The sequence below is a fragment of the Echiichthys vipera genome, assembly GCF_963691815.1.
Source record: "Echiichthys vipera genome assembly, chromosome: 22".
In the NCBI taxonomy this organism is placed as follows: Eukaryota; Metazoa; Chordata; class Actinopteri; order Perciformes; family Trachinidae; genus Echiichthys; species Echiichthys vipera.
In genome coordinates this window covers 6,223,664-6,239,056 of record NC_139847.1, presented here as the reverse complement: position 1 = coordinate 6,239,056, position 15,393 = coordinate 6,223,664, and the positions used below count along the sequence as shown (strand labels likewise).

The 15,393-nt window shown below is 42.6% G+C and overlaps 1 protein-coding gene across 1 annotated transcript; it reads left to right on the top strand.

The window, feature by feature from the left end:
• The first annotated feature begins 1,134 nt into the window (after window positions 1-1,134).
• On the top strand, window positions 1,135-10,148 carry LOC310964402 (protein mono-ADP-ribosyltransferase PARP14-like). Its single transcript, XM_083937520.1, has 7 exons — window positions 1,135-1,399; window positions 3,423-3,556; window positions 3,740-5,803; window positions 6,334-6,570; window positions 6,845-7,069; window positions 7,468-7,537; window positions 7,660-10,148. Exons 1-7 carry the CDS (start codon window positions 1,225-1,227, stop codon window positions 8,775-8,777), a joined length of 4,023 nt encoding a protein of 1,340 aa, XP_083793646.1. The 5' UTR covers window positions 1,135-1,224; the 3' UTR covers window positions 8,778-10,148.
• Window positions 10,149-15,393: the final 5,245 nt, after the last annotated feature.

Below are 15,393 nucleotides of genomic sequence, written 5' to 3'. Positions count from 1 at the left end.
TTGCAACCTTGTCTTCAATATTCTGAGAAAACATGGTAAACTCAACCCATTTGTCACGTTTATACAATCTGTGAGTGCTCTGCAGATGAATATGGCATAAATAGATCATTTAAAAAACAACCTACCTCCACAGTCACTCCCCAAAACAGCTGTGCAGAAGTGCAGCCATCCCCCTGAAGAAGAGGTAAAGCAAGCAGAGCTGCAGTTATTAAAGATGAGGTGTATGTCTAACTACATTAGCTTAGTTTTTCTCAACCACTAACACTGTACGTCCCCAAGCACTATAGATCAAACTCGTGTGCTGTCTCACCGCTTTGCTAAAAGTGAATTACAAAAATATTGTGATTACCAAGAGATTACTGGAATATATATAAGTATAGTATTTAGATGTAATAGATATTAAACGTAGATTAATTGTGATGCACATGGAAATATCACATAAATGACGAACAATAAATGTATCCAGTGTCAGACTATGCACCTGATGTGGAACATTGTTTGTAACATTAACCATAAAGTCCCCAAAAAGTTTCTCTTCTAAAAAGCATTGTTAAAAAAAAACTATAATTAATGAAATCATTGACAAGTTATCTAAACAAGATATCAACATAAGCCTCATCTCACAGTATCAGAGGCTCTAGTCTCTAATACTAGAGCCGTGTACAGCAGCATCTAATAATAATAATAATTTTATTATTATCATTATGTGTTCAGTTAGTTATTTTTCACATACAGCGGTACACATTATTAGCATTGCTATTTTGTTTTAAATTATTATTTATTTATTTTTGTTATTTTTCCACATACAGCAGTACAGTTTTATTTAGTTTTAAATATTATTCATATTCATATTCATATTATTATTATTATTTGTTTTAGTTATTTTTTTCCATAGACAGCAGTACACATTATTATCATTGCTATGTTGTTTTTTTGTTTTAAATATTATTGTTATTTATTTGAGTTGTTGTTTCCACATACAGAAGTAGGGATGCGACCCCTGAACATGCTCTCACATTAGTCCATGCAGCCTCCAATAATATCTCATGTAATAAATAATAAAGTTATGAGTCATGCGTCCCTATGACTCGCCTCCGCTCCCTGTGCACTGGAGGCGCACTCGGTCCTGCAGGAGCAGACGGGCGACACTGTAAACAAACTGCCCCGCAGATCGGACGCTGCAGATGTTTGTCTTTGACGCTCTTCACCGAGAAGAGCTGAAACATGGCTGATATTTACCAGTACCCAGTTTTCTTTGAGGGCCGCAGTCTGTCAGGGGAGCAGCTGAAGAGGATAGAGAGATACTTCCTTATTCAACGCAAATCAGGCGGCGGAGACTGCGGACCGGTGAGGAGGGTGGACGGGCAAACCTACAGCGTCGCTTTCAAACACTCAAAGGGTAGGCCAAAGGTCACGTCATAATTATTATCTTTATTGTACTAAGTCATGGCAGGCTGTGTTGTGAGCTATGGTAAATGTTGGTGACAGAAGTCTTGGCCCACCCTGTGTTTGAACTATAAAGTCAATGCATCAACTAAATAGATTTTAGATAAATTGTTTTAATTTATGTCGTCAATATAAATAGATAGTCAATATAAATAGATAACATTAAGTGTTTAAGTATAATATATCCAATCGTTATGATGTGAGATTTAGATCCTGAACCACAGCGAAATCCTTAAGTTTCTATTTCGGGAGAAAGTGAAACTAAAAATATGCTGCCACAGACGGACGGGGTTTGGAGGTGGCCAACTTTCTGGAATATATTTAGACTTACACTCAGGATATAACCATGCCCTACAGAAATAAGGAATAAAATAGCTCACTACAGAATAGTGTGCTATAGTAGTAATAGTGTCATGACCGAAAGAACGAGGTCGCGGGTACAAAGGGCCGAAATGGGTTTTCTCAGGAGGGTGGCTGGAGTCTCCCTTAGAGAGATTGGAGAAGTTCAGCATCCGTGAGGAACTCGGAGTAGAGCCGCTGCTCCTTTGCGTTGAAAGGAGCCAGTTGAGGTGGTTCAGGATCATCTGGTAAGGATGCCCCCTGGGCGCCTCCCTAGGGAGGTGTTCCAGGCACGTCCAGCTGGGAGGAGGCCTCGGGGAAGACCCAGGACTAGGTGGGGAGATTATATCTCAACACTGGCCTGGGAACGCCTCCGGATCCCCCAGTTAGAGCTGGTTAATGTGGCCCGGGAAAGGGAAGTTTGGGGTCCCCTGCTAAAGCTGCTGCCCCCTCAACCCGACCCCGGATAAGCGGATGAAGATGTGATGAAGATGAGATGAGATGAGATGAGACTACAGAATAGTAACATTTAAGTTTCACTGCACCAACTGTGTGAACGCACAGTTACAGTACCATGGGTGGACATCCTGGGGGGGGGGGGGGGGGGTCTCTGAAAAACATGAATACCCCCCCCCCAATAAAAATAACCCTAATTATTGAAAACTGAACAAATGTATTTTCAGACTTCCCATTCGTCACAAAAATAATGTTTGACAAATATGTTTTTGACTCCTCATCCAATCTCCGCTCTCCTCCACTACAACACAAACAGGCCGTTGATGATAAGCAGGCTTTAAGTTAAAAAAAAAAGCTTCATATTTTGATATTCATCCATCATCATACATAAAGTAGTCCCATACACTGGGAGAGAAGGAAGATGGTGAGAAGAACTGGGGGTGAGTAGACATTACCTGCCCGAGACCCTTAAAATGATGATTTACTAATATAACAGTTAAATAAGCAGTGAACGGCTGTTGGCTGTTTAGGATAAATAAACAAGAAAGGTAAGCAGAGTAAATCATTCAATGTCGTGATTTATGGTGGCATGGTATGAGTTGCATATGGGCATATCACTTTTGTCCCCCCCCCCAAGAAAACACAGGGATATCTGTCCCTTCCTGTGAACTGACTCTTTAACCAACCTCAGCCAGTTACGATGGTCTCCCGCCTCCACCTCCCAGCTGTGTTTCCCTGAGCTGAAGCCCTCAGAGCCCAGGACATTTGCATACTTATTAGTGAATCTCTCTGGGATGTCAGGAAGCTGCTGCCATGAGTCTCCTTGTCTCACACTGGTCAGATCATTAGACAGATGAAGACCTTGGTTTGCAGTGTTTGGGTCCAGAATGACAGGAGTGAAGTGGACCTTCTCCTTCATCTTCTCCCAGACTCTGAAGGACAGGTTGCCCAGGTGTTTGGCCACATCTATCACTCGTGTTAAAGATTTGTATGATGGTGCACATGGAGTGCGACAAAGAAGACAGGATAAGACAAATATATGGTTGACCTACATCCATTGGTTCACTATTTTCTAACTATAAGTCTCATCTAATGTAGAGTCATTGGTTCATGTTACATGAGCAACAACTACATTATTTGAAACCCACAATAACCACTGTCACACGTTCTTGTCATCTTAGCTCAGCAGGCAGTCCTGCAGAAATGTGAGCATGCTGTGGATGGTCTGGTTTTCACTGTCCGAGGGAGCCTGGAACCGCACACCTCCTCCCCCAACAATGATCTTACAGCTCTGGTACAGGTTAGCACTACATTTGTAAGTGTTTTTAAATTTTTTAATAAATATTTCCACTTCAAAGTTTCCAGTCAACACCAAATGGGTGTATACTGTATCTTTAACAGTTTACATTTATGTATATTATTGTGAGGGATTTGTTCAAACAATGCATATAAGATCAGTAAATAGTTGTTGTTATTATTTGGATGTCTCTTTTCACAGAGCTCACAGTCCATTCCTGCCTCAACTCCTCCACCAAGTGCTGAAGAATATGAACTACAACTTGATGTCTTCCTCCTTCGTTACCTTAGGGAATGCCCCAAGGCACAGACAGAACTAGAGGAAGCACTCACTTCTGTGGCCTGCACTATTCAGTTTTTCCCAGAGGAGGAGAGGGTTTTAGTCAGCCATTTAGCTCAACCTGGAGCTGCAGATGAAGTTGGTAACTGGAAGGCAGAGGTAGACAAACTCTTTGATGCCTACCTTTGTCGCTATGAGGTGGACTCTCGCAAAGTTAAAGCTTTGCTTCAATCCTGCAGCTCTGGTCAAACCACAGATGAGGTGAAGGTGTACAGTGAGGTTGGGATGGCTGTTGTTGTTGGAGAACGTTCTCAGGTGAACGCCGAGTTGATGGATGTGGAGGGCTCGTATGTTAAACAACGGTCACATTCAAGTGAGAAGCAAACCAGCATCCGTCGACTGGGTGAGGCCAAGCTCCGCCTCCTCTGGAAAGAGATTGAGCACGGTTTGGGACGAGATTTTCCAGCAGTGAAGGTCACGCAGGGAGCTGCAGGTCAGCTAGTTTTGGAAGGTCCTGTCGAGGAGATTCTTAGAGCTGGGGATTGGATCTCTGATCAGGAGAATTTGGTGGTGGAAAAGAAAGTTTCTGACATGAGCCCACTTTTTTTGGCCTTCCTAAGGGAGGCTTTTGGAGGTCCAGGGGTGCTGGGTAATTTTTTAAGTGTTGGCGATAAAGTGGAGGTAGAGTTAGGAGACACAGAGCTACGTTTCTTCTCCTTTTCCATGGATAATCTTGATGAAACAGAAATGGCACTGCAAGGTGAGATCAAAGAAGTCTTGATTGAAGTCCCTAACTGCTCTGCAGTGCCAACTGAGCTTCAAGAAAAGCTTAAGTCCAAGACAAATGAGATGAACCAAGGGCAATACAAGGCTCAGGTTGTGTTTGGCTCAGACAGCACGGTGTGCTTACTGGGCCAAACCAAAGAGATTGAAGAGCTGAGTGAAGCTGTCGTACAGTTTATTTTGGACCAGTCTACTGTGCAAAGCATTGTCCCTCTGCCAAACCTAGAGTTAGTACAACTCTTACCAGGATTCCTGCAACTGCATGGCTTTGACTGTTCAGGGGTCACCTTCCATCCATTAACATCTTCCTCTGGGCCCGTGGTGGTGCTGGGAGGTCCATCCAGCAAAGTGACTGAGGTTAGGAACAGGCTGGATCAATTTCTGGACTTGTTTCTTGAGCCATTAGGGGCAGCAAGATATTCCAGCAGTCCCACCGGAAAAGATGAAGTCTCAAGTATTGTACATTTTTTGAAATCTTTGAATCTGATTGAAGTAAACACAACAGTTGCTAGCTACAGCCTTCGTGACGGGTTCCAGGTGCTGGTGTGTCAGGGTGACATCACCAAACAGGATGCCGACGCCCTGGTGAATGCAGCCAACGAAGATCTGGACCACGGTGGAGGGGTTGCTGCTGCGTTAAGTAAAGCAGGTGGTCCTGAAGTACAGAGTGAGAGCAATGACTTAATAAAGTATATTGGGAAGATTCAAACAGGTGAGGTCGTGGTGACCACAGGAGGGAACTTAAAGTGCAAGAGACTGCTGCATGCTGTTGGGCCCATAGGTGGAAAATCAGGTGGCAGAGAAAGGGTGTTACTGGAAAAAACTGTCAAGTCTGCTCTGGATTTAGCAGAGATGATGGAGTTCAGGTCTATAGCCATACCCTGTATCAGCTCAGGGTCATTCGGTGTTCCTGTCACTGTTTGCTCTGAGGCTATTGTAACTGCTGTTAAGAAGTTTGGAAGTCAGGGAGGGAGAAGTCTGAGCAGAATCATTCTGATTGATAACAGAGGAGAAGTCGTGAAGGCCATGCAGGAAGCATGTGACCGGCTTCTCCAAGGGATAAGTGCCGGATACAGTGAACCAAGAGATCTGGACTTCCACATGGATGCTGCTGCCCAAGGCACAGCTCCTATAGCCACTGCTGGAGCTCCTGGAGGTGGTGTCCATGTAGAGATCATTCAGGGAACCATCGAGACCCAACAGGTGAGAAACTTTGCTGAGATTTTAGGAAAATTAAACAAACCTACTCATAGAAGAATAAAAGCAATCATCTGCAGAATGAATATTGTTGAGGATCCCTCCACAAGTGCTCTTCCATATGACAGGCATCTCATTAAAAATGGCCTTGCCTAACTTGATGATGTGCACAGAACAGTTTGTTACTGTCTCTACTGCAGCTTGCTTGACCGCTTTTGAACAGCAAAGCTCACTTGATGATAAAGCCCATTACGCCTTGCCTACATCTCATTTGTGTGGCCAAGAGTGCAAATCCCAGTCATAACTAATGTTGCCCCATATCTGCTGGATTTAGAAAATAAGCAAATGTTTGCAAGCTAGTTTGCTTTGTCATTGTAATAAACTGTCAGTGTTGTATTTACATCAAGTCCTGCTGTCTCCAAGTGGCCAAATCAGTTATTACAGGTTCAATGACAATACCTTTGTTTAAAGCCTTTATAACTGTCTATGTCTGGTACTTTAGGCTACGGATTTCTGAAATCTGTTTGTTGTCCTAGGTGGATGCCCTGGTGTCGCCCATGATTGGCCATGATCCCCTCTCCAGCCGTGTTGGAAACACTTTGTACTCGATGGTTGGACCTCAGCTGACTGCAAAGTTTCATGAGGAAGCAGGTGGAGAAACAATGCCTGGAGACGCAGCCCTAGTGGAGGGGTTTCCTGAACTTCCATCCAATGCAGTGTTCTTCCTCAACCTCATACCCTATGATGATGACCCAGATGGAACTGGAGTCCAGGTGAAATAATGGAGAAGTTTTCGTTTGTATCTTAATTTCTTGCATTTGATCTTGCTAGGCAACCACAAAGTCACAGATCCTCAGCCAGCCATTATTTTGCTATGAAGTTTAATGACGTTGGGCACTTTCTGCTGAGTTGAAGGTTTTTCAGGCCTTTTGGAGTGCTCTTGCAATTCGCAAGGAAAAACACAAACCATTACAAAATGTTCTGTCTGATTGAGGCTTAAAACAGTATTTCTAGCCTTAAGAATAATTCAATTCTGACCTCTTCCAGGTTCTGAGACTGGCCATCAACAACATCCTAACTTCCTGTGAGAAGAGAAGGTTTGGATCTGTTGCCCTCCCAGTAGTCGGAGCTGGGCTTGCACTGAGTTTTCCTGACAGCATGGTAGCCAGGGTCCTACTGGAGCAAGTTCATGAGTTTGAACAGAACCGAGCAAGCAGAACACCATTCCAGGTCCGCATCGTCATCCACCCCGAAGACGAAGAGTTTAGTGAGGTACTGAAAATGCACTGTACCATAAATGTTGACTATTTACAATGCAGCTGTGTTGCTTGTGCATGCATTTGTATAAAATATAGTAAGCGGTAGAAAATGTGTCTTTTCCAAATTGATTCAGATTTTCTTTGTGTAAACAGCAATTTATCAGAAGTTGAAATATCTTAGCTAATGACTGATTCATTTGGTGTGTCAAAAGTACATTTTAATAAATGTCACATCTATTCATACAAAATGACTAAATGTCAATGTTACAGTGGATTATTGTTGAAGTCATTAATCAATATAATCAGATGTATTGCTAAACTGTTGAGCAATAAACATCAGCTAACCTTTTTTTCTGCATTAGATGAGTATATACTGAAATTTGTATTAAACCATACTTCTTGTCTCTGCAGGTCTTCACTTATTTCCAGGAAGATTTACAACTCAAAGGATTCCCAAAAGATGTTCCCCAACCAGACCAAGGTGAATACTGTCACTGAGATACTGTTTCCCAAAACAGCATAAGCAAAGTACTTTCAAAAGCTAAAGAAAGCAAACAAGCAAGACATAATTGTAGTTAACAGAGACATTATTCTCTCCTCTAGGGTCAACTACAAGGAGGATCATCCTGCTGGGGAAAACTGGAGCTGGGAAAAGCAACCTAGCTAACACCATATTTGACGAAGAATTGTTCAAAACAAATCATTCTCCCAACTCTGGAACAAAAGAATGTCAAACCGAAGCCAAAATTGTCAATGGAAGAAGCATCACTTTGATCGACACTCCCGGTTTCTTCGATGCAGGAAGGTCTGAGGAGATGATGAAGCCTGAGATAATGAGGTGCATCACAGAGTGCGCTCCTGGGCCCCATGCTTTTCTCATTGTGCTTAAAGTGGAGAAGTTCACAGAGCACGAGCAGGCCGTCGTCACTAAAATATGCCAATATTTCTCTGAAGATGCTTTAAAATATGCTGTAATTGTCTTCACGCATGGTGACCAGCTCCCTGAGGGGATGAAAATTGAGGAGTTTGTCAGTCAGAATGAGAATCTGAGTGATCTGGTGAAGAAGTGCGGCGGCCGTTGCCACGTCATGGATAATAAACACTGGGAGAACAAGCAGCAGAATAACTATAGGAACAACCAGGTCCAGGTGGAACAGCTGCTCAACACCATAGACAAGATGGTGATGGAAAACAATGGAAGCTACTACACCAATAAGGTGTTTCAAGAAGTGGAGAAAGAAATACGGATAGAGGAAGAGCTCATAAAAGAGAAATCAGGAAACATGCTGCCAGTAGAGATCAGAAAACAAGCTAAAAACAAAGTGTCTCAGAGGTTTTTGATCCAACTCGCAGGTACCGCGACAGGAGCGTTGCTAGGAGCTTTTTTTGGTGTGGCAGCAATGGTTGGGTTAGTTGTCACAGCTCTGCATAACTGTTCAGCAATAATGAAAGTTGTGAATCAAGTTCCAGGATTGAAAGGGGCTGCAGCCACAGCAGCAGCAGGAGGTGGAGTAGAAGTAGCAGGAGTGGCGATGGGTGTGGCTACCGCAGGGTTTGCTGCAACAGGAGGTGTCTTAGGTGGTATTATTGGATATGGTGCTGCTGAGGAAGCAGAAACACCACGGGAGGCAGCAGAGATGGCAGTTAATGCTGTCATAAACAAAGGAAGAGATGCCTTTTCTGAATTAAATAAAAATATGTCTGGAACACGCAAACATTAATAGCCTTTACAGATCTAGTAGACGCTGAGGGACACTATCATTCAAGTCCAAGTCACCTTATGTCTGACTTTCATCATCAACTATAAAATGCCTGGCTCTTGAATTATCTGCTGAATGCTTCACTCTGTTCACCAGCAAGTGCAGATGCTAGTAAATACCCACTAAACATGTTGACCTCAACACTGCTACAACTGCACAGGCATGAATACGCAACGCCATACAACAGGCAGTTGCGGAGTGTAGCCACACTTTTTACCTTGATAAAATGCAAATAAATATATTATATATACTAGTGGAACATGTTCGGACAGGATTGTGATCCGAAATTACAAAAACAGATGCTACGTTTTTTGGTACACTGCTACACGTAGTTAGCTACATGCTGTAATGTACGATAAAGCTGTAATCTTGCTGATCATTTATCCAAATCTATGGATCACATTCTTGCTGGAAAATATTTGATTGTTTAGTTTTTGGTTTACAAGCCTGTATTGGTGGTGGTGGGGGTGGTGGTAGGAGTGATGGTGGTGGTGGGGTGACGGGTAGAAAGTGCAGGAGGAAGGACACGATGAGGTTTACATTGGGTTATGTAGACGGTTCGTAATGGTCACAAACAACTGAGTGTCTTGCAATTCTTTGAATTCGTCTGATTTTGACCCGCTCCAGTTAGGCATTTTTCATCGGCGTCGCCCTGTACATGACACTTTTCTTCACCATCAGATGTTGTTACCAACGCGCCTACCTGCTCGCTGTGGATATTTCGGACAATGAGCTGCTCTGTTCACACTCTGGCCCTTACATAATCACATACAGCTCCTCTGGGTAACGTCTAGATTAGTTCAGGTTTTCAGTGTATGTGTGAAAGGAGCGTTTGTCTGGTTGATATTTGGTGCCGGGCAGGTAGCACACATTTGGTTTATCAAAGCGTTTTTGATGGAAACAACATCATCGTTGATAAGAGTTTGCGGATTAGAAAGACAGAACCAGCTTAAAGGCTTCACAGAGCCGAGGGGAACTGCAGGACTGGGTGATGATCCTTTTTTGAAGTTGACAGTACAAGCAACAACTTTCATATCACACATAGTCACTTTATCTATTTTTATTATAACAAAAACTGCAGCTTTAACTAAAGGGAACAAGGTTATGGTACAAGAAAAATAAACGTTCATTCGGAAATATTACTTATATCGCTAATTTGTAAATGATTTGTAAAATTTGTCAATCCTCAAATCTTTAATATATTGGTGTTGTATAAACTGCACTTATTTGTGTTTAATTATCTGTCTGTGGTGTTTGAATGTGGATATTTTATTCCACACATATTTTCTCTAAACCGTAATCTGTTTTTCAACAATAAAATCACAGATATCCTCCAAAGTTTTCTCATATGTCCCGTTTTGTTTTATGGTGGCTGTATGTTTGCCCTGCACCGACGAGCTCTGATCAACAGGGGGCTCCCGAAAAGCAAGAAAAGAGACTTTGTTCGATCAGATGCCACTGAATTATATTCGGTCACATCCTGTAAAGACAAGGTGGATCAAGTACAGTAGCAATGATGGCATTTATTGTGTGATTCATCTTACATAGGATGCAGTTACGGGTGATTTTGTAATGTAAAAAATGTTCTGGTTCCACAAGGAGTGTCAGGGGTCAAGTCACAGAGCTGCTATGTAAAGATAGTGTTTCTCTGCTAAAGCTTCGTCTCAAAACTCAAAACTGTTGGGTATTTGGTGACACAGGACATTCAGAAAGGCAATCTAATCAGAGTTACCTATTTTAGCGCCTCTTTCTCAGTGCAGACATGCAGTTTAATATCCATTTGTCCTGCATGTAGCCTGTATTTATAATATTGTGTGTAAATAAATGTACATGCCTTGAAAATGAGCGGAATTTACCTAAACCTTGGTTAAGTGTCTTGAGAGAAAGGCGTTAACACACTTGCCTGATTAGTGTGCAGTACTTGTGGACTAACTTTTTATTATTAATATTATAACCTTTATTTATCCTCGAGAGACATTGAGGTTACCCTCATTTTCAATGTCATAACTTTTACAAGGTAATTTAAACATTTACGGTGGTTACATGAAAATGTACATTTAACGAGAAACTAGAAAGACAGTCATCTGAACGTTGGTAAGTTCACAGTTTTTCAGTTGAGTTCTTTCATTCTTCATTCATCAGTGTATAGCTATTTGTTTTGTTTTGTACATTTTAAAAATAAAATTGTAGGCCCTACTTGTTAACAACCACACACGCACACACACAAACACACAGACACACACACGCACACACACGCGTGTGTATTAAGCTCTTGGCATTGTAAGGATTGGTAAAGTTGTATTGAATGGAATCAACATCAATATTGGGAAAGTGTTGAAATCATACATACACCGAAATTTTTTTATCACTTCCTTTCTTAGCCTAATTTTAGATAACTGATGATGATGACATCACTATGACATCATCAGGGTTATTTTCTTTCTCATATTTAGAAAAAGGACACCATGCAATGGTTTACACAGGCTAATTAGCACTAACCATTTAAACTAATCTTGGTGACAGAAAATTGGCGTCTGCCCCTTTAACACGGTTGCTCTCAGCACACAGGTGATGTCAATTCAGGTTGGTGGACATCGGACCTCACCTGGTTGGAGCACATAGTCAGCTCCTTCTTTTTATGAAGCTGGCTCAGTAAAAATGGCTGCCAAGCAACAACAACATCAGCAGCAGCGAGAGCAGCGACGTGGAGTTGAGCTGGACCATGATCAGTTCTACTGTTCAGTATGTCTGGACCTGCTGAAAGAACCAGTCACTATTAACTGTGGACACAATTACTGCAGAAGCTGTATTGAGGGTTGCTGGGACAAGGAAGAGGAAAAGGGAGAGTTCAGCTGCCCTCAGTGCAGAGAGACCTTCAGTCTGAGGCCTGCTCTGAGGAGGAACAACATGCTGTCTGAGGTGAGGGGGGGTTATACTTGCTGTTACCTTATCTTACAGAAAGTATATCAGCTACATTGGTGCATCATACTTTGATGATGGTCCGAAACTTCGGACTTCCCATTGTACTTGAACGCAGCATTTCAACGCATGTGTCGGGGGAGCGTCAGAGGTCAGGCAGGGGGGAGAGGGTGGAACTTTAGAGGTAATCCCTGTGAGGCATGCAAAAAAGGTGAGAATCGCTTTAATACTCTCTTTGTCCTCCTGGCAGATTGCTGTCCCCTCATACTGGACGGGAACTCAAACTACACCTACCTCCACCTGATAGACGACAACCGCAGAGTGAGGCCTTCACCCAGCACGTATCCTGCTCACCCAGACCGGTTTACTAAGTTTCCACCGGTGCTGTGCAGAGAGGGTTTATGGGAGCCATGTTACTGGGTGGCCTACAAAGATGTCAACCGAACGTCAAAGTTTGGCGACGACGACAAGTCCTGGAGTTTAGAGTGCACAGAAAATGGGTACTCCTTCCGTCACAATAATGTAGTAACCAGGGTGTTGGGCCCCCGATCCGAAAAGATTGGAGTGTATCTGGATTATAGAACGGGCACTCTGTGTTTTTATCATGTTCCTTACCCGATGATCCTGCTCCACAAAGTCCAGACCACATTCACAGAGCCTCTTTATCCTGGGCTTGGGCTGGAGTATGAATGGTATGATATTGGAGTGTTTGCACAGCTGGCCAAGTTATGGTAGTGAAAGTGAAGTCCTAAAAATAAATAAACATGACTGTAACTAGTGAGGACATAGCTCCATAATTGCTCTATTGGTGCAGCGATCAAAGTATATAATAACTCAGGACATTCTCATGCATTTTTCGTACATATGACAACGAAAAGTAATGCGCAGTAATTGGTGCATTTCCACGTATAATTTGTGTATTTTTAACGTATTGAAAGCAGGAGACGCAGTATAAGAAGGGGTTAGATTGAGGTGGTGGACGGGTCCAAAACACAGGACTTAAACCCGGGCGAGCAGGGTCGGGGTTCATGTCCCAGACGTACAAAACCAAACTACAACCTTTTTTTACTAGTCCTAATACAGTGTTTCTTACGTCTAACTCTAATCCACAACTGTAGTCTATAACCAATCACGTAACGGTAGTTTTGGTGCACAAACCTAACCGACCCAAAGAGCAACCATCACAGTCCACTTCCAGTCCGTCGCCGCCTCGCAGTCCACTTGCGTTCACCGTTTTGTAAGATATCATACAAATTTTGTACAATGTTGTACAAACCTGTTCATTCGAATACCTTGAATAATTCTATACTTGCTGCATGATATTATTTCTTGTCTGTTGGGCTTTTATTTCCATTTAAGCTGTAGCTGTTGGGCTGTCTTGGCCAGGTATCCTTCGGAAAAGACAGAAGAAGAATTCCTTTATTAGTCCCACAACAGGGAAATTCCATTTTTTCACTCTATTATTATTTTTCATGTTACACAGGCCCGAAATACACACACATGCACAAACAGGACCTATATACATGCAATTAATGGAGAGATGTCAGAGCGAGGGGGCTGCCAGTGACCAGCGCCCCGAGCAGTTGGGGGTCCGGTGCCTTGCTCAACAGCACCTCGGCAGTGCCCAGGAGATGAGCCAGACACCAGTCCATGCTCCATTCATGGTCCACACAGGGACTCATACCGGCGACCCTCCGGTTCCCAGCCAAGTCGCCTATGGACTGAGCTACTGGCACAGATTTCTTTCTCAAGGGACTTTCTGGTTTTAAAAAAAAACAAAAAAGTCGCCTCCAGGGCTTTGTACACTAACAGACTGATTTGCAGGTTACGTGTAATGAAGGAGGTGTAAAACCTGTGATGAAGTCCATGCAATTCCATGTTTGTCTTTTTTCCTGAGTAAAGGCGTTTGATTCATTGGTGGTTGAGCGTGACAGACCAAAGGCTCATCCAGATGGTTTTCATCCCTGGCAAGAACAAACTTGAAAATTAATTTCTTAAGTAATCTGGAATATGTGGCAACTTTACCTAGGAATTGGACAAACCTACATCTGCTTAAATGCTCAGAAATGTTCAGTCTAACCTGGCACCATTTTAGAGTACGCTGTAAAATGTCTTGATAATTGTAAAATGAAGTTTCTGTGTGGAGTCAGAGTGGCTTTTCTGTGGTTGCAATTCAGAATTAAAGACGTTCTGTTGAAAAAAAAAATCTCATTTGTTTCCTGTTTATAACAAGGTTATTACCTCAGAGTTCTGGGGGGAAAAAAACATATCCTGCTCATGCTTTTTTGAAATTAACAAGATAATTATCTCATAATTCTGAGAAAAGTTTTCATTTTAGGGGAGAAAGTTAATGTGATTTATTTAACCATGCAAACGCCTCAGCAAGGAACACTGGAAAATGAAACAAGATTAAAGTGGAAGTCAATTACATTAGAATAAAATGGAAAAAGCAGAAAACTAATCAGAAATAGAAACATTCACTAAATGACCAAAGGTATACGGACACAGCTGCCCTTGTGTACTTTTGGTCTGGAGTTGTTTTCCGTGGTTACGGCTATAGGCCTCTTTGTTTCAATGAAGGGAAATGTTAAAGCTACAGCACACAATGATGTTTTGGACAGTGGTTACCTTTTGCGTTTCAACATGACAATGCCGTCTAAGGTCTTCCCACAACATTATAGCTGCAGATTTGTGGTTTCATGCTCAGGAATCACATCGGCACGTCCTCAAACCTGAACAACTGACTTGTCCATGGCTCCCAAAACGACACTTTAACGCTGTGAAACGGTTGCAAAGTTCCAAACACGGGTTCAATGTTGTGAAACTGAGCTACATGCTTGAGTTTAGGCAACACTGGCTCGGTTTAGGAAATATCCTGGTTTGTTTTACATGAGTAAATTGGTTACAGACGTCAGTTTGTGACGGATGTAAGTCTGGCGTAGTTACATCCATGGTACCAGATGTGGTCACATGCTAGCTACGTTAGTCTGTATGTTGTTTAACTCCACACAGGACATGCGCAGTGGTCTCCATGGGTGAAAGTGAAAGTCATGTGTTTGTCATTATCCCGCTACTTTTCTTTGCATGACATGCCCTGCGTAGCAAGAGAGCAACTAGCATTGAGCACATAGGATGATCGACCTTCTCTTAGGGAGAGAAATACAGAGAAATCCCGGACAGTGTCTAACAGCCAGACATGGCACACACCTAGTAGTTTAGGGCGGAGCGCTGAACCACTAATAACCACTAATACTGCTCGAAATAACACCAAACCTCTGCAGGAGCATGATAAGAGTCCTTACACATAAAACGACGCTCCAACAACGTAGTTAATGAATCTTTAGTTTTTTAAAAAAGACTGTTTTACAGTGCTAAAAGCCTTAGCAGCCGGCTACGTCCTTATTGAAAGGCAGTTCAGAGTTCAGTTGAAGGAGGAAAGTATTGAACTGAACTCCAGTGCCGCTACGCTGAGCGTCTTAAGAGAAGTAGTGGGACCACCCTGACTTACTTGGAGTTCCACAGTGTGGTTCAGGAACCTGTATCGAAGTCAAGGTATTGGTGTTGGACATTTTTTTTTAACCCAGCACTAGTCGTAATATGCAAGCTTGCACAGTTGACCTATACAGCCATTTTTGCTTGTTTGGTAAAGTCTGTCTGA

Coding starts and splice junctions, on each gene's coding strand:
- LOC310964402 (XM_083937520.1), top strand. CDS start 1,225: ATGGCTGATATTTACCAGTACCCAGTTTTCTTTGAGGGCCGCAGTCTG. Junction 1,400..3,422: donor CGCTTTCAAACACTCAAAGG/GTAGGCCAAAGG, acceptor TTGTCATCTTAG/CTCAGCAGGCAGTCCTGCAG. Junction 3,557..3,739: donor TACAGGTTAGCACTACATTT/GTAAGTGTTTTT, acceptor CTCTTTTCACAG/AGCTCACAGTCCATTCCTGC.